This window comes from Lytechinus variegatus, chromosome 19 (assembly GCF_018143015.1).
Source record: "Lytechinus variegatus isolate NC3 chromosome 19, Lvar_3.0, whole genome shotgun sequence".
Lineage (NCBI taxonomy): Eukaryota > Metazoa > Echinodermata > Echinoidea > Temnopleuroida > Toxopneustidae > Lytechinus > Lytechinus variegatus.
The window spans coordinates 21,387,561-21,413,002 of NC_054758.1; the positions used below are offsets into that span (position 1 = coordinate 21,387,561).

A 25,442-nucleotide genomic window follows, 5' to 3' on the forward strand; every position below is an offset into this window, starting at 1 on the left:
CCACAAATAAAGGGAAATTTGCCCCGTAAACCTGGATGCCCCCCCGCCCACACCCCCTCTCTCCTTCTCTAGATCCTTTGCCCACTTTATTTTCTTCCTTTCTCTTGCAATTGATTCTTTTCACTATTTTTCTCTTTCTCTTTCTTTCTAAGTTCCTTGTAATGTCCGTATAGCTACAAGCCTTGTAGCTATTTTTCTGTGTTTGTTGTTCATTTTGTTAATTTGATGCACTCACTAATTTTTTTTGTAATATTTATTTATTTATTTATTTATTTTATTTCCAGGCAAAAGACATCAAGAATAAGTACAAGAGGGAGAAATTACCACCGACTAGTGCCTGAGGATGACTAAAAGAAAAACTAGTTTCTGTTATGAAGCTCTCCTCACTAATCGGGGTTTACAAAATTAAATATACAAAAATAAAATCGGTATAAAATGAAAATATACATGTATGTTTAGAAACATTACTTATTAAAACAAAAACCTAACAATAAGGAGTGTTTGTTTTCATGTGTAATTATAATATGCAATATGACGTTGTTAATGTCAGATACAAATGTGAAAGAAGAAATTATATGACAATTAAACCGTATGGATCAATTATAAATATAAGTGACACTTTGTTAAAAGGCGCTCAATATCATTATAGAATTTTTTGAACGGGATAAAATCTCAATCAACAAAAAGCCCTAACGCAAGGGTGATCGCGAACATTCATAACCCCTCACCGCCTCGATCCGCCTTACCCCTCTCAAAGTCCTTTCTCTTTTTTTTCTACAAAAGCCCCTCCCCCACCCCCCCCCACCCCAACACTGATCTATAGATCAGTTGAATAGGCGAACTGGTCAGTTTTTACTATTGTTGCCTTGTAAAATTGCTTTCCTGTTTTTTTTCAAAACAGAATAATTTCTTTGTTCAATCTATATCAGAAAAATAACGGAAAGATAGGAAAGAAATAAGTTCTTAGGAAATCGTGCAAGAGGTGATTGCACTTTTCTTTTTATCAACGAGAAGGGAGATTGGTGTCCTATCTCGGGAGCATTACGAACGTACGTGTACGTATGCAACCCGGAACGGATAAATAATAGGACATGTCGACAACGCACCATTTCCTATTCAAACCAGGGAAATTCAAAATGGCAACTTTGACAGGGTTTCAAATGCTAACAGAACCAGCTGGTAATAATATGCATGTTCGTGGGGGAGAACAGCCCGTTTCAAGTGAGTCAAACAATTATATTGTTTCTGTTCATAATTATAACGTGAAAGAAAAAAATTGTTTCTATTTTGTCTAGTTTTAAGTGGGTTTGCGTTGGAAGACAGTACCGCCGCATCGCACCGCTCCGCCGGCGCTACCTCTGGCTGGCGCCGGACTGCCACCAGGCGGGAACTCGGCCGCCCGGTCCGCGTCCGGGTGACGCCTTCATGGCTTCATACGGTGCCGTGGCGTGGCGATGCCACGAAGGCAGATCGAAGCAGAAATACAGTCGTTCGCGATATTCGAAAAAGCAGTGGGCAATTGTATTGGGCATATTGACCAAGTGGCAAGTGGCCAAATCGTGGTTTTGGAAACTACTCATAGATTTGTGTACGCGCATTTATGTGGAGGTGGAAATAGGGAACCGTGCGTGCGACTGAATAAAGTGCTGCTGTATGAAGTGAATGGTGGTTAAGTTGAAGTTGAAAGCTGAAGTCTTGAAGAGAGACTTGCAAGTGTAACGTGACATTTGCATACTGCCCAGTACTACTGGTTCTGGGAAATTCAGAGTGCTGTTTTGCGAAACTGCATTTGCTCCCAAATAATGCCCAACTGCTTCAATCTTCCTCCGCTAATCAGTAGAGGCGCACGGCCAATATGGGAGACTCTCTCCAATAAGGGAGACAATCTCCCATATTGGAGACTTGCTTTGCAAAAGAACAAAAGAAACAACACCAACAAAAGCATGATTTTTTCCACCCAAACTTTTGTCCCACTGAGGTCAGAAGCCCATTTGTTTTGTGTGTGGATGACAACAAAAATCCTTATAAAAACAAAAGTAGACAGTGAATTTTTAAAGTAGACGGTGAAAAGGGGTAATTTCTCATGAGGAATCTGCTTATCACATTTTTATTTGCCGCCAAGTTAAATCTTTTTGAAGCAAATGTAAACAAAGAAAATTGGTCTCCCAAACTGGAGACTGTCTCTGAAATTGGATACCCAAATTCTTCACAGAAGTCTCTGATATTGGAGATAATCTCTCTCTTGGGAGACAGTCTCCAATATTGGCCGTGCGCCTCTACTGCTAATCCCAAACTTCAAGGGCAAAAGTCCAACATGTAGACCTCTACATGCTCTACTTGGAACCTCTCTCTCTTAGGTGATCCCTCCACTGTTCTGGAGATTCTAAGATACAAATAGAACAATTCCCAGTCAGGTAAATAACAGATTCAGCAACAGGTTGGAACGGTAGCCATGCATTTTATGTAGAAAAAAGAGAGATTTAAGGAGCAGACAATTATTGACTTCGGATGGGAGACCAGGTTGATCGGTTAATAAGGTAGCACAGGTGCACTCACACATTGTACGAGGTTAGTATGTACTAACCTCGTACAATAGACCGTGTTTGACCCTGGATTTCGAAGTAGTCGGCAAACATCGCTTCATTGCTGAAGTAATATTTGCCGAAGCTCCTTCTCGCTACGCACCGGGGCTCTTGCCGGTAAGTAGCAAGAGTTTGTTGAATATAAAAATAATAATAAAATAATAATCCGATAAAAAAAGCACATTTTGCTTACCTCGGCCTCGAAAGTGACTTCGCTTGTCTCTTCCATGGAAATACAAGGAAGCCCGTTGGTGGCGCTAATAATTTCACAACCTTGATTCAGCTCCTCGGTAATTTTATAACTGTATCTAAATTCTTTGAATGCGCAATCCTCATGATTAATTTACTAATTATGGGCACCAATTAATGAAATGCCTTCAAAAAACATAATTAATGATTAAAATTTGGTGATGATAACACTCATTTGCATTAATTTAAAAAGATGACTGATAAAAAAAATGAAAATAATATACGTGCCTGGAAAGAAACCAGCAGTACAAGCTTTGACGAACGTCAATAATACGTATACGGTATACCAAAGTCTATACAATGAAAAGATTGGACACTTCACGGACTTTGCGTAATGCCTTGCGTCGATATGCATGTAAAATAGTGTAGGTGCCTATTCTTTCCCTTGTCGTGTCTTTGATATGAATATAAATCGCGCGCCCTCTTCAGGAGAAAATTGATATCAACGCTGACTGATTTCTATCTCCGTAAAATCTTCACTAAAGATCAAGAAAATATACATATTTTTAGAAAGAAACTTCAAGGACAAGTCACGGAAGGATCTAAATGATTCGGTAAGTGTCATAGCAGGATGTGGAATATTTATTTATACATAATATTTTATGTGGGCAAAAGCCCACTGTATTTTCGAAGTGTAGTGGTGTGTCGCGTGCGTATGACTGATAATCCTTCGCTCGCGAGACGATATGAACCCATGGGTGGCACAGGTGAATTGGTGTGGGTCATCAGCAGTATACACGTCTAGATAAAGTGGGAAGTCAGTGAGACACTCCTTTACTCTGAGTATGAAGTCTTGGCGGAGGTGGTCAAGAGCGGAGCAAGATCCAACAAAATGTTCAACTGTCTCATCATATGAGTCGCAAAGGGGGCAGGTACGAGTGGAGGACTTTCCCAATGTGTGGAGGCAACAGTGAGTGAGATATGTGGATGAGAGTAGCTGGGCTCTCACAATGAGTGCGAAACGGATTACAGGGGAATGTGAGGACTTCGGATAAAGGAGATTAACTGAGGGTGGTATGTGATCAATCCAGAACGAGAGTTGACTTCACACGGATGCCCTGGGCAACGAGATCATTGACGGCAGTGTAGATCTTGTACTTAATCAATTTCTTAAAGGTGGAGTAAGGAAGTGGTTTCAAGATAGTACTGTGAAGATCAGGGAGGTCATACTTTCTCAACGTATCCTGGATGACTTGGATAGTTGGAGTCCATGCTCCGAGAGCTGCCAGAAATGTCCGGTATTCGAAGCGGTTGTGGTCCAGATTGGAGAGTTGGCCGAAAAGGAGCAATCTATCGAGATCTATCTGGATGGAGAGAGGCAAGAGGTTGGTGAGAAGATATACAATCTCGTCCGCCGCTGTTATTGGGACTCCAAGAACCCTCTTAAATAGATGCAATTGGGCTTTGTCGAGTTTCTGTAGCATGGATTTAGTGAGTTTAATAATAGGAGCGCCATGCAACATCCTAGGAATACAGAAAGTTCGCCAAAGGTGTGCAATCAGCATGGGGGAGAGACCGCCAGTATATGCACCAGAGCCAGACAGGGAATAGAATGCACGAAGGCCAGTTCCGATGATGCCGTCAGTAGGATCAGACCGAGAACCGGATTTTGAAATTCCAAGGTGAGGATGACTGGTTTTTGCATCAACAATACTTCCGTTGACTGTCCAGGAAGATTTTGTGGGATGCTTAGCATTGTTGAAGACAATCACTGCACTTTTGGAAGGATTGATTTTGTAATGCCAGAACTCCGCATAGCTGAATGTGGCATCAAGCATCAGCTGAAGCTCATCTGGAGAGTTGGCTATCAGTGCGACATCATCAGCAAGAACAACAACGCCAGAAGAACAACAACGCCAGAGAACCGGCCGTCTATTGAGCTGCCGAGGTTCTTGTCTCGCAGCTCCTTGATCAGTCCATCAACAAACGCTGTGTAGAGTAGGGGAGACAGAACCCCCCCTTGACGTACGCCTTGGGTGATGGGGATTGGGTTACTGGCTGCACCCTTCCAGAAGACCTTGCTTTCAATCCCATGGTACATAGATTCCAACATGTCCTGAATACTGGTGTCTAGATGAGAGGACTTTAGCTTCTCAAAGAGCCCCCTATGCCACACGGTATCGAAGGCCTTCTCAGCATCTAAGAGAGCAAGATATGTTGGGAGTTTTTGCACAGTGTTTAGTTCGATGATCAACTCAAGTGACATAGATGTGAGAGCACATGAAAATCCCTCTCTGAAGCCAAGCTGGAGTTCATCAGGGGTGTCACTGATGTAGAGCTGACGGATCATGTGTGGTTTAAGGCAGTGTTCTAGAAGTTTGCAAAGGACGGATGTGAGAGTAATGCCTCTGTAATTCCTTGGGTCATGTGGTCTGAACCAGAGTCCAGACTGACAGCAGACAACATTGTCATTGACAACAGTCATGACAGTTACTATAGTCTATACGGTAGTAATTATAGATATATTTTCCTTCTGCAAACTATCTTTTCTTTAATACTAAATAGGTTCATTATTGCGGATTGAAATAATCGCTAGGCCCTAGATTATCTTTTCTTTGTCAGACTTAGGCCTAGTTTCACAGCAAATATTTACATGATTTAAGTATTATTTCCACCAATGGTTGTTAGAATTGTCTATTTTTATTTTTTGTCTTTAAATTAAGACAAATTCATTCCAGGAGACTAGAGAGAGTCTAGACTAGAGATTCAGATAACTCATAATTTTAAATTGTAAGCATTTTACTTTCTTGCATTTATTTGACGAGAATGTGGTGTGTCAGCTTTTATCAAATTCAGAAAATGGATCCTTCCCAGGGTTGGCATATTTCCCGGACGCCGGGAAGTAAGCGGTATTTACCACCGGTAATTACCGCTACCGGTATTTACGGCCCAACCCTGATCCTTCCAGTATATCCTGTAAAAATTTCGACCCGATATTTTGCTCCATTATTTGCATACAAAATATCTGATGGAGCCTTACTGGGCCTACAAATTTTTTTTTTTTATTTGACTATCAAATTTGAAATTTTCACTTCCAAGTTTGGAATTTTACATGATGTAAGTTAGCAAAAGGTTTCAATTTAGAGGAATTCCAAACCAGGATTACTGTAGCTGTTGGTTTTTAAAAATGAGCAAGAAAATTAGTGATTTTTTAATTCCCATTGAAGATGACTGTATGAATGGCAAGTCATAATCTTTCATAAGTCTAAAAGTTAATCATTTGACTAGAATAGTAAATCAGGGGTAAAGTTTAGAAATCTGTGTGTTTTATTCATTTTTGTCTGCTTTTTGCACATTTTACTATTGTTTTGGCTGCTGTCAAATACAGTGATGATGTAGACTTGGTTACTCTTCAATTTTGATGTAATGAAACAAATGTATTTCCAAAGGAACACGTCCATGTAAATAATCATCAAATCACAAATGCCTATGTCAGTGAATTTGAAAGCCATTCCCATGGTTTATCTCAAATGCAGAGCTGCCAAGTAGTACGGATTTTCAGTATTTATTACTGAAGAATGAGAAGAATACTGATGGTTTCATGAATGCAAAATACTGATTTCTCAAGTTTCAGTTTTATGTGTTGTCCTATGGCATTTCTTTGAAAATACTGATTTTCTTACCAAAATACTGATTTTCAGCTTAAAAAAATACTGAAATGTTCTTGTTCAGGTTGGCAGCTCTGCAAATGACGTTTTACTGCTTGTGCGCAATTTACGACTGTGAACGAGCTTATAATTAGCTACATGTAATGTGACCCAGCTGCCATTTTGAAAATTATTTTTTTATTTTCCTCCATAAACATAGCTCCAGGTCCATTCCGAGCCACTAAGATGTGGAATGCTATAGTTGATCATCTGAAGACTGCTGTAGATATCCGAACCAGGAAGCACATGATGAGGTCATACGAGGATTGCTTCCTGGGGTCAGATGCAGTGGATGTTATCTGTGGCTACATGGAGAGGGAAAATTCCGAGGTCAAAGAGGTCACAAGAGAGAAAATAGCAAAGTTATGTCAGGTATGTTTTTTTTTCCTTTTTTTAAAGGCCAATAAGTAATCAACATTACAACAGCAAAAAAAGGGCAGCAGAAGCTCTTATAAGATCTGGGTCCCGTAACACAAACGATAGCGATGTAATCGTATGGTTGGTTTTCATGACTGATTGTACATTATAGTCAAAGGAATCAATCATAGAAAAATGTCGTACAATCATTGCTAAGCTTTGTGTTACATGCCCCAGGTGGGTGTTTCATAAAGCTGTTCGTAAGTTAAGAGCGACTTTAAGAACGACTGGTGATCCTTTCTTCAAAGTTTCTTGTAGTATATGCTATATTCATTGGTGATTATTTAGGGCATAAGAAAGGATCACCAGTCATTCTTAAAGTCGCTCTTAACTTACGAACAGCTTTATGAAACGGCCCCCAGGACTGAGTTTCAGCTAGAGAGATCACAAAAATCAGTTCAAGGGTTTAGTCCCTTGAACTGATTTTTGTGATCTCTCACAGAGATTACCCCAGGGAATGACATGAACTAAAGTGTAGGTTGTTTGACTAAAAATGTGCAGTACAAATGAAATTTAGCTCCTGAAAAATATTAATTTAAAGTAAAAAAATATCTCTGCCTGTATTGTTTTCTTGCAGTATTTCCTGGATCAGAACATTATTGAGGATGCACAGACCTGCGGCAATGTTGGACACAGGAGGGCGGTCTTCATGGATAACAACTCACATTATTACAGGTAAAGGATTTGTGAATGTATTTGAACTCTAAAAGCAGGGCGCCACTTTAGTTTTCATAATTCTTTACAATTGGGAGTACTACTCGCCAAAGCATGAACATTTTATTTTTTTTAATTATGTGTTTCATTGGTATTCAAAATCACATATAATCATAATATTTACAGGTAATTGGAAATGATTTGAAATTAACATTTTTTTTTACTCTTTGGTGTCATATTAAGCTGGATCCATCAGCCATAAACCTTCCCCCCAAACCATACGTTTTATTTGTTATTTGGCAGCCGTTTTAAGAAAAAAGATATTTGCTAGTTACCTGTATATATTGCAACTGTAATCCCTCAGCCCATATTTTCATTTATTTTATTGCTGGAATCGGGCGAACAGTAATGTTTTATTTTGGGGCTACAAGTTTTTTTCAATCTACTGTCTAAATCTGCAACATTGGAGAAGCTTTAACCCTATCTAGGCCGGGGGGGGGCCTCGGAGGCCCCCCCCTCAACGAATCGCGCGATATTTTCGCCGCGCGAAATTTTTTGACCGCGCCGCTCGCTGATTTTTTACTTTCAAGTCTTGCGCAACTTTTGAGACCAATTTTGCGTCACCCGGGTACGTGGTTCCGAAATTACGCAACATTATGTAAGTGCATGTCAGACCAAAAATTGCTCAAAAACATGATTTTGTGTACAAAGTCAATGCAAATTGTGTTTTCAACCAAAATTCATAAATGTATGATTATTTTTAGTTTTGCTGGTCTAAATGTATTTATTTTATGCTTTTTATGACCACAGAAGAGTCCCCAACAAATTTCATTGAAAAAAACAATGAAAAACAAAAGGTAAAAAAACAAAGAAATACATAAGAAATTGCAAAAAACAATATAATACATTAGAAAATGATTTGATATCGCAATTTCTTGTCATGTACACTTGCTAAGAACACCACAAAGAGTTTCTATACCAAAAATTGGTACATTTGGAGCTTTATTTAGGGAGTTAGAGGAAAAAGTATGATTTCGCATACTAATTACGCATAAATTAGCATAATCACTTAATAGCGATTCGCATGAAATAAATTACTATACAGTCTTGAAGATTATGTCCCAGGCAACCCACGTGCCAATTTTCGGCGCGATCGCGTGGTCGACGGCCGAGATCTTAGGGGGAGGGGGCTGGGAGGCCCCCCGGCCATAGGAACTCCCAAAATACCCTGGCCTAGATAGGGTTAAGGGTCTGAATGTGCAGCCTACTCATACTTTGTGTACCGAAGGCTCTCTTGCTCAGTATTGGAACAGCAAGTTTTGTATGTGCTAGTCTTCACGTGGAGGCGCACTTGTTGATCAAAGTTCCAATCAGGGTCTGTGCCTGCAGACTAGATTTTCACCTAGAGGCCTGTGTAATTATTTTGCCTGGTTGTAATTTTGCAAAACCAAACTTCTCTTTACCTCAGGTTTACAAGTAGAGAGAGCAGTGACGAGTCAACGAGTGAAGAGCAGACACCATCATCACATAGAGAATCCAGCGACCTTTCACCTAGTAATAAATCAAAGGCATGCAAGAGGTAAGAGAAGAAATGAGGTATGGAGAGCCACAGAATAGTTTCTGTGTTATCACATCACAATTTGCTCCACATATTTTTGATAACTGCTGCACTGAATTTCTTATGTGTAGCTATTATTTTACATAGTCCTGACTGTACAGAACATTTGCTAGAGCTCTTGTGAGCACAGGGGCCCGTTGCAGAAAGAGTTGCGTTTAAACGCAAGTAAAAAAATCAATCACAAATCCAAAATGCGCGCTGTTGATTGGTTGAAGATGAAGTTGCGCATGATTTTTAGAGATGCGTTTGATTGCAACTCTTTCTGCAACCGGCCCCTGAGCTGACATGGGGCCCGTAGCACAAAGCTTAGCAATTAATCGTAGAACATATTTGAAAGATTGATTTCATTGACTACAATGTACAATCAATTGTAAAAATCAAGTGTACGATCAATTGCTAACCTTTGTGTTACTGGACCCAGGGGCTCACTTCATAAAGAGCTATAACTGTTGTAACTTTGCCATTATGACAACTACCATTTCAACCTTGATTCTGATTGGCTGCTGAGCCCTGTTACCATGGTAGTTGTCATAATAATGGCAAAGTTACAACACTTGCAAGTCCTTTATGAAACAGGCCCCAGGTTTGCTAGTTAAATTTTCAGTGAAAGGAGGGCACCAGCCCCCACCAGGCAAGGGTGGAAATCTCTTTCCAAAGGTAGGGGACCAGGGCTGGAAAATTTGACAAGGAAAAAAAAAAGAAAAAAAAGGGTTATCACCCAAAATGTCAGGTTATTTCGTCCAAAATATATGTACCTATTTTATTTCGATTTTGAATGATGTATTTCTTCCCATCGTAAAAGACCAAATAGTAGGGGGGACATTTGATATCTTGTCCCCCCTTCTGTTTTAGGTAGGGGGGACATCCCCCAGGGATCTCCGCCCATGCTACCAGGATGTAGCTAGGAGGAATTCCAGTGGGTGATGCAAGATTTTACTCTTTTTTTTTAACTATGTACCTACTTTCATATATAGTGACTTAAGATCTCTTTGATGACTTTGTTTACATTTATATTTATAGTTACATATATCTCCAAAGGAACTGTTGCTGGGCTAGCACCATTAGTGTCTTTAGACGGTGTGTGCGCTCAGTAAGACATCACTTTATAATATTTTTTTATTATTAAAACAGTTGAAGGCTCTTCTCTAAAAACTAGAAATATTATTATCATTTTTATTAATGTCTCAGGAGATCGAGTATAGATGTTTTACAGCAGCCGTTTGACAGGAAGAGGAGGATACGTCATAGCTTAGGCAAGGGGAAACAAGTCAAGTTTGATCGCAGGTAAGCTGTGGGGGGGGGGGGGTCGTGGGCTAGTGGGTATGACTCTCATCTTTCAATCTGAGGGACGTGGGTTTGATTCCCAGCCGTGGCGTGTATTCCTTCACCAAGAAATTTACCCACATTGTGCTGCACTCAACCCAGGTGAGGTGAATGGGTGCATGGCAGGAAGAAATTTCTCAAATGTAGAGCACCTGTAGGAAGCACGGCTATAGCCGGGGAAATAATAATAATAGTAACATTGTTGTAATGTGCATGTGAGCATATACATATATAGAAATTGCACAATATAAATGTACAATGATTATTATTATTATTATTAAATAAAACAGCAATTTCTTCCTCTTCTTTTATTCCATTTCAATTATTTTGATTTATGTTTTAGGAAAAGTAATATACAGGTTAACTTTCATAAGTTGAAGGACCTCCAATATATACATGTGCCCATGTGAGGACAATTTTAAAGCCCAGCGCACACTATGCGATCAGATACGACATGATTTTTGTAATAATTTGCATTTTGCAAAAAATATGAAAGTTTAAAGCAAGCCCTGTGGTCAGAGTAATGAATTCAGTATGCTTTTAATCCTACAAGGAGGCTCAAACTTGAATGAATTTTGATTTGAGATAGTCCTACCACTATCCTGACCTCTGGTCGCTAAAATTTTATTGGTTGGAATGTTCATATCAAATGTTATTACAATATCTTTGAAATTTGGATCGCACCGGATCGCATTGGGTGCGCTGGGCGTAAGACCAGGCGCCTATAATGCAAAGCTTAGCAATCATCGTAGATTTTAGAACAATTTAAATCATTTACTGCATTGACTTCAATGTGTGATCAATCATATAATTAATCGCTAACCTTTGTGTCACTCTACCCATATTACTGACCTCTCAACCTTACTGAATTTGGAGGAAAGAATATGATTTTTTTAAATTCTGATCTCTTTAATCCATATGTGATTTTCCTACTTTTCTTGATAACTTTTCTGCACAATCCTAGAGCAAATACTGTTTCTTTGTATATTTTGAGAAAAATCATGGGCTATACATGTATGTCTATTTCCAATTAATTGGGCTAGAAGATCTGATATTTGTATTCTGTTTATATAGCTCCAATGTCTTACTATTCTCCTTCCACCCATATTTCCATTTATGTTTGACATTCAGGGCATCCTTAGCAGAGGGGCGCTCCTCTAACATGAAGGGGATCCAGAACCCTGCCTTCGAAGGCCCCCATTCCGACGCCCTCACAACCATCGTCACGCCAACCCGTCAGCCACTAGCGACCCTCAACCACCGGGACCAGGCCGCGACCCCAGGATTGAAGAGATTCGGAAGAGAGAGTAGGAGGGAGAGGAGACTTTCCAAACAAGGTAAGAGGAATGAGAGCTAAAAAGGCATCAATCCACACATTGCCACTCTCATCCAGGTGCTAATTGGGTACCAGTAGGAAACAACCATCATAGTGGTTGGTTTAGCAAGTAAGCGCCTAACAGGCTGCATGAAATGCTATGAATCCAGTGACCAGGTATTATTATTAAATAATAATTGTGAAGTGTTTTGAACAGTCGTAGATTGTTAAAGCGCTATATAAATGCCAATTATTATTATTTCATTTATCTTTACTTTCCTCTATCTTTCTTCCACTTGCTCCTGTTTTTCTTTCTTCTCCTTTCCTTGCCCTCCTCCTTCTCCTCCACCTCCTCTTCTTCCTCTCCCTTCTCTTATTCTTCCTTCCCCTTCTCTTTCTCCTCTTGTTCATTCCCCTCCCTCTCTTTCTCCTCTTCCTCCCCCTATCTCTTCTCTTCCTCTTCTTCCCCTATCCCACCTCTTCTCTCCCCCTCCTATACCTATTAAACCATCACATTTTCATCATTTTGATTCTTTTCCTGTAGTGATCAGTGACATATGGAAGGAGGTCATCATCCAGAGGATCTTACATCTAGTGGAGCTCCCCCATCTGGATAATCTACTTGCCTGTGCAGCCAGCTACCATTACGAGTCTGCAGAGCATGTAGAGAAGTCTATGCCAAACCTCGATACACCAGCCAGGAGGATGTCCAGTAGAAGGACTTGCCAAAGGCCGGATATCAATAAGTAATTTATATTTTTTCTTGTGACAATTTTTATACGACCATATTTGTATGTTGCCTTCTTTGCCTCCTAATACTATGCATATTTTGGGCCTGTGATTGACAAACGATTTTGATAATATTTAACTACACACAATTTTGTCTGACTTGGGTCTATTTGGACCACATACCTGGGCTGTGTTTCATAAACTAAGTTGCAATTAAATGCCGACATGTACATGATATGCAATGCGCGATTTTATTTATAGATATGCAGTAGTACACATCATGACACGATCTGACTAATGCGGTCAAGCCTTTTATACCGTACGCAACTCAGTATTTAAGTGTGACTCTAAGTCCTATCTAAATCTTTGAGAAACATCCCCCAGTTTTGCAGAAGCTGGTCTAAAAATTGTAGCAAGTTTGGCTAATATTCGACTTTTGGAGACTTAATGAGACTTCAAATCCTTGTAAAACACTCCCCGAGCCCCATAACTTAAAGCGACCTTCCATTGACAAATCATGGGGAAATCAAGGCTAATCTCAGAACAGAGAAGGGATTCAAGCCTTTCACTCTGCTGCTTGCCTGGGAGTATTATGTAATAGACACCAGCATGTCTGGGAGGTCTATAGGAGAGCAATAGTTATAGTAGACTAACCAACCAGAAGTAAACTTTTAAACATGTAACTTCACATAGGTAATTTATATTTGTTTAGCAATCAAGAGACCTGCTAAGTGTCTAGGAATTGGGATTGTTGGAAACTAGATATGCGACGACCTCAAGTAAATGATGATCAAGAGTTCGGCCAGATTTGTGCTGTCTAGACTTTTATCGCATTACTCTGACAGGCTCTCATGATGGACGTACTATATTATGCAAGTCAATTGGCTTTTTGAAAAGTTTGTATTGATTCAATCTCCCCATGATTTGTCAATGCCAGGCCTCTTTAAAGCTTAGTAATTGATTCTGAGCCTATATTTTTTTACAATTAATCATACACAGTAATCAATGCAATCAAACGTTCATGTAGAAATCAAGTCCACAGACAGTCGCTAAGGTTAACATTATGGACCTGGTGGTTGTTTCTTAAGCTCTTTGTAAGTTACGAGTGACTTAACAAATGACTGGTGATCCTATCTTAGAAACTAAATCAACACCTATGCAAATCTGGTATGTATATCATTCACCACAAGAAAGGATCACCTGTCGTTAAAAAATTCCCCCGTAACTAACAGCTTTATGAAACACCCAATTTGTCTCCAATTATTTTGAATGATTTAATTCTTTGTATTTTCACAGAATTGACCCGTGGCTCAGAACTGCCATGCACTGTCTAGACGTCCACCCAGAGGGTGCTAACGTGAAACGCGACTTCACCTCCAGCCGCCCGCACGCACCGGGGATGCTGCACGCCCGCAAGCTCCTCCTCTACCAAGCCATCGTCAAACTGTACACCGAAAGCTGTAAAGAACCGCTCATAACCCCTCTACTGATGGATATAGTTACAATGATTCTTGGTGCGCTCGGAGGCGGGAAGGGATCCCGGGCCATTGAGCTTACCCAGCTATGCCTCCTTTTGTTGCCAGGGGCAACCCGCCTCCGATTGAGGGCGCTACTAAGGTTCATGGGGGAAGCTGGGAAGAAGACGTCAGTTAAGCTGACCTACCAGGTAAAGATTGCTTTGTAATACTGTATTTCAATTTCTAAATTGACACCATTAGCAAGCTGTGCTTAATGGGTGATTTTATTTTGGTGTTGGTGCTGAGAGTGTGATAAAGCTGCTAAATTGACACCAACAGCAAGCTGGGCTCAGAAGTACAATATCGATCGCATTATTGATAGCTCATGATGTCACACCTCTTAGCTGCACTGCTGATCATATCAACTTTTACGCGAGAAACCTCGACAATGAAACAGGAGAAATTATAGTACAATCTCATGATAAATAATGCAAAGACTAAACTCATTGCAAAAATCTTAAAGTTCATTCAAATGTAAAAAAGCTCTGATATGCGCTCATCTCAACTGTAACAGCTCATTTTATAAGAATGTTTCATCTTGTTCGCCACCTAATAGTAATTCCTCGGTCACATTTGGTCTACGGCGGCCGTATGGTGAGTCAAAAACAGCTGTTTTAATTAATTTTTATTCAAACCACCTTTATTCAGCTGGTACAAAAAAAATGTTAAGACAACCGTTTTCAACTCACCGTATGGCCGCCATAGAACAAATGTGACCGAGGTTTAAGCTTCTGATCACCTACACTAATACTGAACTTAAAATCAAGATTTTCCAAATCAGTAGGGGTTGGTTTTGGTGAATTGGAAAATTTACACATAGATTGTCAACACCAGCTTTGATGGTGTTCACCAGACAACATTCAACACCAGCACTCAACATGAACTGTTGGAAATAAGTCATATTTTTCAAGATCAATCCCAATACCAGCTTCATTTCAAGTACAGGGATTTATTTTTTCAAAGTTTGAAATGACCATAAAATTGATTGTTGTCAATTGAGGAGCTAAAGTAGAATAAGATTGCCCTTATAGGAGCTCTATACTTCATTCTCTCAAATGGCAGGGTGACAATCATACCGATTCCGCAGGAACTCAGCATGACTGAATTTTGCTGGTAAATGCCAAGCTGGTATATAACCAATTACTGAGGAAAATTTTTTGTCTAGGTTAATCAGTCATAGTGGCTGACCTTATAGACTACAGATCTTACTCTCGGGCCTTTTTATCAAAATGGAGACAATGGCAGAGTGAGGATTCAAACTCATAACCTTGCAATTATGAATCCACTGATCTAACCACTGGACCACATGACCCGAAAATGTCTGTAACACTCCTCCGAGTCCCATCTTATCAAGCCCTTTACTTTCAGCGTTAACTTGTAATTCATTCTATCTCAGGTTGACAATCATACCAACGTCTGCAACACACTTCAGAGGGCTATCATATCAAGCCCTCTATTGTCAGCTTTAACTAATAACTTTATTACAATGTTTCATTATCTCTCTCAGGTTGACAATCATACCAACGTCTGTAACACACTTCAGAGGGCCATCATATCAAGCCCTCTACTGTCGGCCATCCAAGCCAAGAACCTCGTCTCTTTCTTCCTGGATGCTCAGAATAAAATCTTCAAGATTCCCGAGGCAGTTCTTCAAGTAGTAACGACGAGGATAGCGCAAGCTAAACAGGGTGAACAGGACCACTGTAGAGGTATGTACGCTTTCCCATTGCACTGGTTGCTATGGCAATTTACTTCCAACCAATCAGAAACAAGCTCTCCCTCTACGGGTGTGTTCAATGTCGGTTCCCAAATTTAAATGGAAACATGAATGATTAGAAACATGATTACAAAACTGGTGTATAATGAGAAACAAAGGGTGTGTTCAATGTCCACCATTTCTGGTCGTAAAAGTAAACGTATTTCAGAGGAAAATGTTTCAGAGGAAGATGTAAATTTAAAAGAAGATGCATTTGTAAACGCAATCAGCTCAGATTTCAGTACGTGTACTTTCAGCAATGCGATTACGACATTGAACATGACTGAGTTTTGGAACGTCTTTAATTTTGCTTCCGCAGTGCAAGCCTACACCAGCAGGTGCCAGCCTACACCAGCAGGTGCCAGAGTTGACTTTCTTTGTGATGGGCCAAATTGCACTGAAGCTGCGCAAACAAAAGTTAAAGACTATCAACATGAATATTGTAGCTTTATATTTTTGACACTTAACAGTGCAATGCTGATCATGTTGGTGTTGATTTGTTCCATGTTTTGTAATCTCGTTTTCAATTCTTATTCATGCTGCTGTTTAAATTTGAAAATCAACATTGAACACACCCTAAGTTACCTACCATCAAAGACAGATTTTATGTCACTGGTAAAATTAGGCTCAAAATTCTATTGTGACAGAACCTGAAATATGAAGAGCTCCATCTTGTGGCAAAATACATACAGTGGATGTATGTAAAACAAAATCTGTTAATTATTACGTTTTTCTACACCCTGCTTTCAAGAATCAATGATGAGGTTTTGGATAGGTTTCTCTCAATTTTCTGCTTTCTCAAACTCTGTCAGGATATTTTCTACATTGACAATCAAATTTATTGTTGTTTTATTCAGTATTGTACATTTAAAAACAAAATGTATTATGATAATTATCTTGTGTTATAATTTCTAGGGAACATTTCAAGAAACAAAGAGCCATTGATTTTCACTGACTTTTGTTATAAGCTACTGAAATCCTTGCATCTGATTGGCTCAGTGCACATTGGTCAGTAAAAATTACTGACAAAATGCTTCATGCAATGCTTCTGAGAGGTACATTTGGGGATGCCATGGTCTAGTGGTTTTACGACTCTTGTCTTTCAGTCGGAAGGATGTGGGTTCGAATCCCAGCCACAGCATGTTCACTTTCAGCAAGAAATTCATCCTCATTGTGCTTTACAGGTACCTGGCAGGATTAATTCCTTGGTGTACTGAGCACTGGAAACGGCTAGCTCGATCTAGAATTGGGATATTAGTAATATTGCTTCTCAGAATAGATTATTACTAGACAGATGGCATTAGAAATCATACCTATTAATTATTATTCTTATTCTTTTTTCTGTTTTTTCTCTCTCTCTTTGTAAACTGTGTATCAAAGCCTTTCCTCTGTTAATCAGGGGGACAGACCTCGATAGGCCAATGGCTTTCTGTCTTTCCCCCACATCTGCAGTGCAGCGGAAATCATTTTTTTTTATTGTGTTTTACTATCTGTTTATGGCCTCTTACTTTACACTTGTCAATATCTGTTCTGCTGTATAAGAATTTTATTTGTATTTATCTATTTTTGTGTATTTTAAAGAGGTGTGAAATAAATGAATCTGAATCTTATTATTATTATTCATCCATTTGCAGTGGTCTTCTGCCAGACGGTCACAACTGAACAGTTTGAGGTTCAAAGCTATACCAACGAAGCCCTCAAGAATCTCATGAATAGCATCATTGATGACACCAAGCTGTCCCTGAAGGAGAAGAAACAGAAGCTGAAGCTCCTCCAGAAAGCCCATGCTGAGGTCTACAACAGACATTTTGCCGATATGCTTTAGTATTTTATTCTATATTATTTCTGTTAACCTGTTGGATACCTAGTTTTGTGATTTCCATAGGCTTTGTACAGGGATTAACCGCTTTCAGTAGGCAATGGTTTCAAGGAGAATGAAACTTTTGGAACAAGATAGCTTGTGTGAAAACAGAAAAATCGAAGAAAAGGATCAACGAAAGTTTCAGAAAAATCATACAAACAATGAGAAAGTAATGAGCATTTGAATATTGTGATCACTCATGCTATGGAGATCCTCACATTGGCAATGCAACAAAGATGTGTGATGTCACTTGTGAACAACTCTCCCCTTTACTTTAGCATATATTTAATTTAAACTGCCTCTTTTATCACATTTATCAGTAGATCATGTGTTCTTTCTATAGGAGGGCATGTAATACAGATTTTTAAAGAATACATCATGGATAAAGAGTTTGTATCACCATAAGAAAAAGCAAAAACAGACATTTTGGGGGTATTTTACAGTCAATCAAAGAGAAAGTTGTTCACATGTGACATCACACATCCTTGTCGCATTGCCAATGGGAGGATCTCCATAGCATTAATGATTGCAATATTCAAACGCTCATTATTTGTCCGATCTTCATTCCCCTTTAACCCGTTGACTACTGGATTCTGTAATTCTCATAGGCTTTATACAGGAATTGCCCGGTTCAAGTAGGCAATGGGTTAACCATTTCCATGACATTTGCTCCAGCAACAAATGCTCCAGCAACAAATGCTCCACTATGAATTCCACACTCTAATCGAATGTCTAAGTACAACCCTTAAAGGGGAAGTTCACCCTGATAAAAGTTTACTGTAAAAATAGCAGAAAAAAATTATTAAAAATATTGCCGAAGGTTTGAGAAAAAATCATCAAATAATTAAAAAGTTATTAGAATTTCAATTATTTGATTTGTGATGTCATATGCGAGCAACATTCATACATAGCGAATGGTAAAAAATCAATGAAATGTCATTTTCTCAGAAAATTGAAAATGATTTTCACTGTAGCTTTTGTATATCAAGAGACTAATCATTTCACACCCGATTATGAAAAGAAATCAAAATTAAGTCGTCAGGAACCATACAAAATTTGAAATTCATTCATTTTATATTACATAACAAATGGGGCAGCTGCTCGTTTATGACGTCACAAATCCAAAATTTTGAACTCTAATAACTTTCTTACTCTTTAACGGATTTTCCTCAAACCTTCACCTATATTTTTTACTATTTTTTCTGCTATTTTTACAACAAAGTTTTCTTTAGGGTGAACTTCCCCTTTAAACCTAAAATAAAACCCTATTTCAACTGTAACCCTAAGTACATCTTAGACAAATTAAAACATGGGGGCTGTTTCATAAAGCTGTTCGTGAGATAAGAGCGACTTTAAGAACGACTGGTGAACCTTTCTTATGCGCTAAACCATCGCCAATGTATATACCATGTACCACAAGAAAGGATCACCAGTTCTAAAAGTCGCTCTTAACGTACGAACAGCTTTATGAAACACCCACCTTAATCAATTCTTGCAGGAGCTCAATGTTGTTTCACCGGGTTACTCCGTTGACTACTGATTTCTGTGACTCCAATATGATTTGTGCACAGATCACCAGGTTTCATTAGGCAATGGGTTATCCTGTTGAATACTGGTACTGAATACTATGGACTGAATTCACAAAGGTGGTTTTTAAACCCACTGGTTGAACCCATGGTTTATGCAGATTTTCTGTATAAATTACGCTTATTTACACTGCGTTTATAAAAAAAATGTCCAATGCTGATGCACGCTTTTGTCACAGTGTGCCAAATTGACGCCTGTTGCCGTGGTTATCCGCGCTATTTCATTCATGAGTCCAATGTTTGAAGAGTGGACCCATTAATTCAAAACAGTGGACTCATGAATGAAATAGTGTGGACAACCACGCCAACAGGTGTCACTTTGGTGCACTGTGACAAAGTGCACATCAGCGTTAGACATTTTTGATATACACAGAAAATGAGTGTAATTTATACAGGAAATCTGCATAAGCCATGGGTTCAATCATTTGTAAAAAACACCTTTGTGAATTCGAGCCAATGGCCCGAATTCACAAATGTGGTTTTGAAAACCCACGGTTGAGCCCATGGTTTATGCAGATTTCCTGTATAAATTACGCTTAAATTAGCGCGTATTGGGCGCGTGTATGAAAAATGTCCAATCCCGATGTGCGCTTTTGTCACAGTGCACCAAATTGATGCCTGTTACCATGGTAAGATGCGCTATTTTATTCATGAGTCCATTGTTCTTATTCATGAGTCCACTCTTCAAACAGTGGACTCATGAATAAAAAAGCGTATCTTACCATGGTAACAGGCGTCAATTTGGCGCAATGTGACAAAAGCGCTCATCGGAATTGGAATTTTTTAAACGCGCGCCAGATACGCGCTAAATTAAGCGTAATTTATACAGGAAATCTGCATAAACCATGAGTCTCATGGGCTCCGGAGAAAATCAAGTTTCAGGAGGGTATGTGCCAACCTGTTGAATACCGCATTGTGCAATTAGGCTTTGTACACGGACCAACTGGTTCCAGTAGGTAACAGGGTAAGATGAACTTATGCCCTTCAGAAAAAGAAAATCTATTCATGAGCACACATGCATAAAGAGCACAGAAGCATTTCTCAATGACTGGAATATGTTTAATCTTTATAATAAGATTAATTCCAAAAAGAACATTCCTCAGCTAATATTTCATCATTTTCTTGTTTTTGCTTTTCTTTTTTTTAAATAAATTTATGTAAAAACTGCCATTCAGCTTATTTTAACTTTTGCATTGGAGGTTTTTTTTTTCATCATTTTAGTTTCTATTCAAACATTTCACTGCCAAAGGATTAATTTGGTTACTTCTTACAGGAAAGGAGCGCAGTTGGCAATTTCTGCGAAAGAATAGCGATTCTGGGCACGAATACATGCTCTAACTGCGCATTTTTATGTCAAGCAATAATAAAGTGTTACTGTATTATAATAGAATGAAAATAATCTGTTGGTATTTTCTAGATATATATTGTGTATCAGAGCCTTATAAATTGGCAGATTATTTATAAATACCAATGTACATGTACGTAATCATTCCTGAACTTAAACTACAATCTCTGCCAAATTATTTAACATTCCGAGAGATATCTTTGCCCCTGTAACATAAACCTCAGCGATCAATCATGGGGCTACAATTGATTGCATTAGTGATTGTGTTCGATTAATAGTAAAAGTCAGATCTATGATCAATCGCTAAGTCTTATGTGACAGGGCTCTTGTTTGAATCCCTTTGTATTAGGTATCCATATCGGCAGACTCCCCTCTCTCATAAATCCACTGTATATATTTTCTGTTTCTATGTATGGTAACTCCTGTGGGAACACAGCAGGACAGCTTTTTGCTGGTAAACGCCAAGCTGGTATGTAACCAATTAACTAGGAAAATTGTACGTCTAGGTTAATCAGTCATAGTGGCTGACCTTACAGACGACAGATATTACTCTTGGGTCTTTTTATCAAACCTCAGACAATGGTAGAGTAGAGATTTGAACTCACAACCTTGCGATTATGAGTCCAATGCTCTAACCACTAGACCACACAACCCATTTACCTTCACATTTGACAGAATTTTAGTGGTAAAAAGTAGAACAGTAGACATACAATAGTTTTCATCTGTAAAATATTAGGAACAAAGATTAGAATGATTTCTTTAAATTCGGCCTGAAATAGATCCAAATGTCACTTTGCAGATGCACTCAAGGCCATTTTTATATTGTTTTATTTAACATTGCAGTCAAGCCTGTCGATTAAGGCCACCCAGATAAAGTGACCACTGGAGACAGGTGGTCTTTAGAGGTCAAGTTCACCCCAGAAAAATGTTGATCAGACTCAATAGACCAAAATCAAACAAGCATAACGCTAACAATTTCATCAAAATCAGATGTACAATGTAAAATAAGAAAGCTATGACATTTCAAAGTTTCACTTTAGTATTTTTAACAAAACATTTATATGCACAACTCAGTGACATGCAAATGAGAGAGTCAATTTCATGTCCTTCACTCACTATTTCTTTTGTTTTTTGTTTGAATTTTAGAATGTTTCAATTTTTGCAGATTGGACAATAGTGATCAACTTGACTAAACCAGGAAATGTTAAAACAATGGTAATTCCACTTGTCCAAGGAGGAAGAAAACTTTGTTTCACAAGACAATGAAGAGAAAATGAGAATATTTGATATTTAAAAAAAATAATGATGTCATTAATCCTCTCAATTTGCATACCGACTAGGATGTATATATTGTTTAGTGAAATTAAGTGAAAAATTGAAATTTTTCATAACTTATTTTACATCCAATTTTCATGAATTTTCAGTGTTATGCTTGTTAGATTTTTCTCTTTTGATTTAAATCATTTTTTTTTTTGGGGGGGGGGTGGACTTGCCCTTTAAAGACAGGTCTATACAGCACATCTTCTGTTCAAGTGGGAGACAGTTTTGGTGGTCCCTTAAGAGAAGTTTTCACTACAGACTGTATTTTATTCTGGGTGACAGCAGTAATTCGGCCAAACTTGGTATGCATGCTTGATTTGTTTGGTATATGTTTGGAGCGTCGTAGCCCCAGTGGATTAGCCTCCAGACTTTGAAACAGAGGGTCGTGGGTCCAAATCCCAGCCATGGCGTAATTTCCTTCAGCAAGGAATTCATCCACAGTGTGTTGCACTCGACCCAGGTGGGGTGAATGGGTACCGGCACGAAGTATTTCCTCAAATGTGTGCACCTGAATAGGTAGCCTAGCTTAGTCGGGTAATAATGATAGCAAGGTCCGCTGCTGAGAGAACAGCTTTCGGAACTGAAGCGGCTACCCTGGGTAAATATGCCACTATTATTATTATATGTATGATGTACCAGCTTTCATGGTGTGTAACCAACCATTGATGTCCCTTTTCATTCCATTCCATAAACTATTTGTGTATTCGGGTACTAATTCGGGTACTACCCCCCCCCTCTCGTCTGTGTACATGCAAAGTAAAAATATCTGCATTATACACACAGACAAGTGTTAAAGTACCTAGTACCAAACTGCACATAGTGCTGTTCACATATGTGACCAGCCATTTCAATACCAACAGTAAGTCGCCCAAAATGAATTTTGATATTTTTATTGAGTTTGAACAAGCACATGCTAAACTTTAAAATGATATATGATTTTTTCAAACTTGATTAACAATAACTCACTCAAATACTCGATTGAATGCAGAGAAAATCTAAGCAAGAGCTTTGGGCTTTAGATAATAAGGAGAAAATAAAATTTGTATCTTGTTTTATATTCAACTTTGTAACTTCAAAATTTTTACAGGATGAAGATGAAGAAGTACTCCTTCAGACTAGCTAAGATTTGAATTTTGGCTTTTTGAAGACGAATTTACTATTTTGGCTATTAACAGAGAACTTTCCCTATTGACTTGGTGGTTTTGGAGTGGTTGGTCACATATACATGTATATTCATAACATTTCCTCTTTAGATGAAGGGGGAATTCTGGGGGATATGAAGTTTTGCTGCAATTGATCAAAGTAAAGTTCGGCGTTCTCCCTCATGCGTAATTGAAATTGTTTATGAATATGGGATTCTTAATTTTCCTGATAAAAAAATTAGTTCTCACAAAACCATTTAAAAAAGGTGGGTCAGGTGAGTTTATATATCATCTCTTACGTTAATGGCTAATAATTATAGTATACAGAACAAGAGCAGGATAAAACTTCTTATCACCATGGTTACAAGTTTAATGGCTTTCTTGTGTGATATGGATGAGGATTTACTTTATAATGAAGGTAATAGTCTCTGTAATTAACTTCGAAATAGTCCATAAAATCCTGTATCTCTCTTTTTTATGTCCAACTCTCATTTTTTTATTGGTCAGCTGTCATTTTTGTCTCCCATACTTGGCAGAATGGGGATATAGCTTCTCTTCTGATCGTGGCAATGAAATGCAAAGCTTGTAATGCAAGCGAGATGGCAAGTGGCTTATAACTCTTAAATGCTAGAATATTTTACCAAATCTGCCATGATTTGACAATCAATTGGCCCTTTTTTGTTCAAATCATTGACCAGGACCCATTCCGGTGGGAAAGCTGTTTGTAAGTTAAGAGCGACTTTAAGAACGACTGGTGATCCCTTCTTGCGGTAAGTGGTATATCGAATTGGCGATGGTTTAGCGCGTGAGAAAGGATCACCAGTCGTTCTTGATCAGCTTTATGAAACGGCCCCCAGGACTGGTCTTTCATAATTGAACTCCATCAGAATTTTTCCCGTTGAAAGCCCAAGTTATCAACTGATAGTGCCACTCATTTAAATACATGTACTACTCCTTATAAATAATAACAGCAAATTTAAACAGGGTAACCACTTTAGTTCCGAAAACTGTTATCTCAGCGGGCCCTGCTATTATTGTTACCTGACTTGAACAGGCGCTAAAGCATTCAAAGAATATCTTCCTAATGGGTACCCATTCACCTCACCTGGGTCAAGTGCAGCACATTGCGTGCAGATTTCTTGCTGAAGGAAAACGTATGACATGGCTTTGAATCGAACCCACGTCCCTCAGATTGAAAGATAGAAAGCCATTAGACCACGCGCCCCTTGATCACAGTTCAATGCCCTAAGCTATTTTAGTTCCTTAGGATACTCGCCCGTGCCCCTTAGTTGACTCTTTAATTCAGGATCTGAACCTATCAACCCGTTTTCTTCTCTTTATATCGATGTACAGATATTACCTTTTCTTTTGCATATTCCATAATCTCTTGAAAACAGAACTGTTATTTTTTCTATGTAAAAATGAAACGATCTGAGTTCTTGCGACGGATACACAAGAAATACTTTTTTTTGCATGATCCACAACCTCCTGAAAACCAATTGATTTTGTTTTTCTCTACTTAAAAATTAACTTCGTACATATAAGGTTACTTTTTATTGGTATTACCCATCTCCTAAAACGAATAAAACTTGTTTTTCCCCCATGACATAAGGACATGACATTTTTATTGCCATAATCAGAGTTATTACCACAGAACCCAAGATAATCCTTGAAGACAATATACAGCTAAGAGATCATTATGATTCCAAGACTAATTAATCTTTCTTTTTCTCTCCAGTTTCTAAAAATATGACATATTCCCTTGTCCTAATTATTACCCCTAACCATGGACATCAGCACCGAGTTTGTCCTTTTTTTTCATGGGGGGGGATGAATCTTCTACTTTGACGCCCGAGTTCCAAACCTCAATTATGTACAAGGGCATCTGATCTTGTCTTTCAATCAGAGGGTCTTGGGTTTGAATCCTAGCCATAAGTTTACTTCAGCAAGAAATTTACCCACATTGTGCTGCACTCAACCCAGGTGAGGTGAATGTGTATACTTGACAGGATTATTTCCTTGAACGCGCTGGAAAAGGCAGCACGAGCTAAAGCAGGGATACTGAAATATGCATAGTGCACCTCAAAATAGATCTTATCTAGATACAGTAGGCTCTGAATAAGTGGACCTTTCATGTCAAAACATACACATATTTAAAGCTCTTAGCAAAATTCACTTTTAGTCATATAGATTTCTGTAGCTCCAAGAGATTCAACAAATTAATCTTTATAAATGAAGACAATCCTATTACATTCCATTCTGCATGGCTGTATCCAGGATTTTTTCCGGGGGGGGGGGGGGGGGGGGCAAGACCCAAAGATTTGAAGCAACTCAAAAGCGAGGGAGTATTAGTGAAAGAACTTGTCATTGGGGTGCTTTTG

General features: G+C 38.7%; 1 protein-coding gene across 1 annotated transcript; it reads left to right on the forward strand.

The window, feature by feature from the left end:
• Window positions 1-1,113: 1,113 nt before the first annotated feature.
• Window positions 1,114-17,798, forward strand: LOC121406063 (DEP domain-containing protein 7-like). The gene is made up of 10 exons (XM_041597071.1): window positions 1,114-1,221; window positions 6,639-6,850; window positions 7,473-7,570; window positions 9,018-9,128; window positions 10,356-10,451; window positions 11,622-11,827; window positions 12,350-12,551; window positions 13,831-14,200; window positions 15,559-15,760; window positions 17,442-17,798. Exons 1-10 carry the CDS (start codon window positions 1,137-1,139, stop codon window positions 17,630-17,632), a joined length of 1,773 nt encoding a protein of 590 aa, XP_041453005.1. The 5' UTR covers window positions 1,114-1,136; the 3' UTR covers window positions 17,633-17,798.
• Window positions 17,799-25,442: the final 7,644 nt, after the last annotated feature.

Coding starts and splice junctions, on each gene's coding strand:
- LOC121406063 (XM_041597071.1), top strand. CDS start 1,137: ATGGCAACTTTGACAGGGTTTCAAATGCTAACAGAACCAGCTGGTAAT. Junction 10,452..11,621: donor CAAGTCAAGTTTGATCGCAG/GTAAGCTGTGGG, acceptor TTTGACATTCAG/GGCATCCTTAGCAGAGGGGC. Junction 14,201..15,558: donor CAGTTAAGCTGACCTACCAG/GTAAAGATTGCT, acceptor TATCTCTCTCAG/GTTGACAATCATACCAACGT.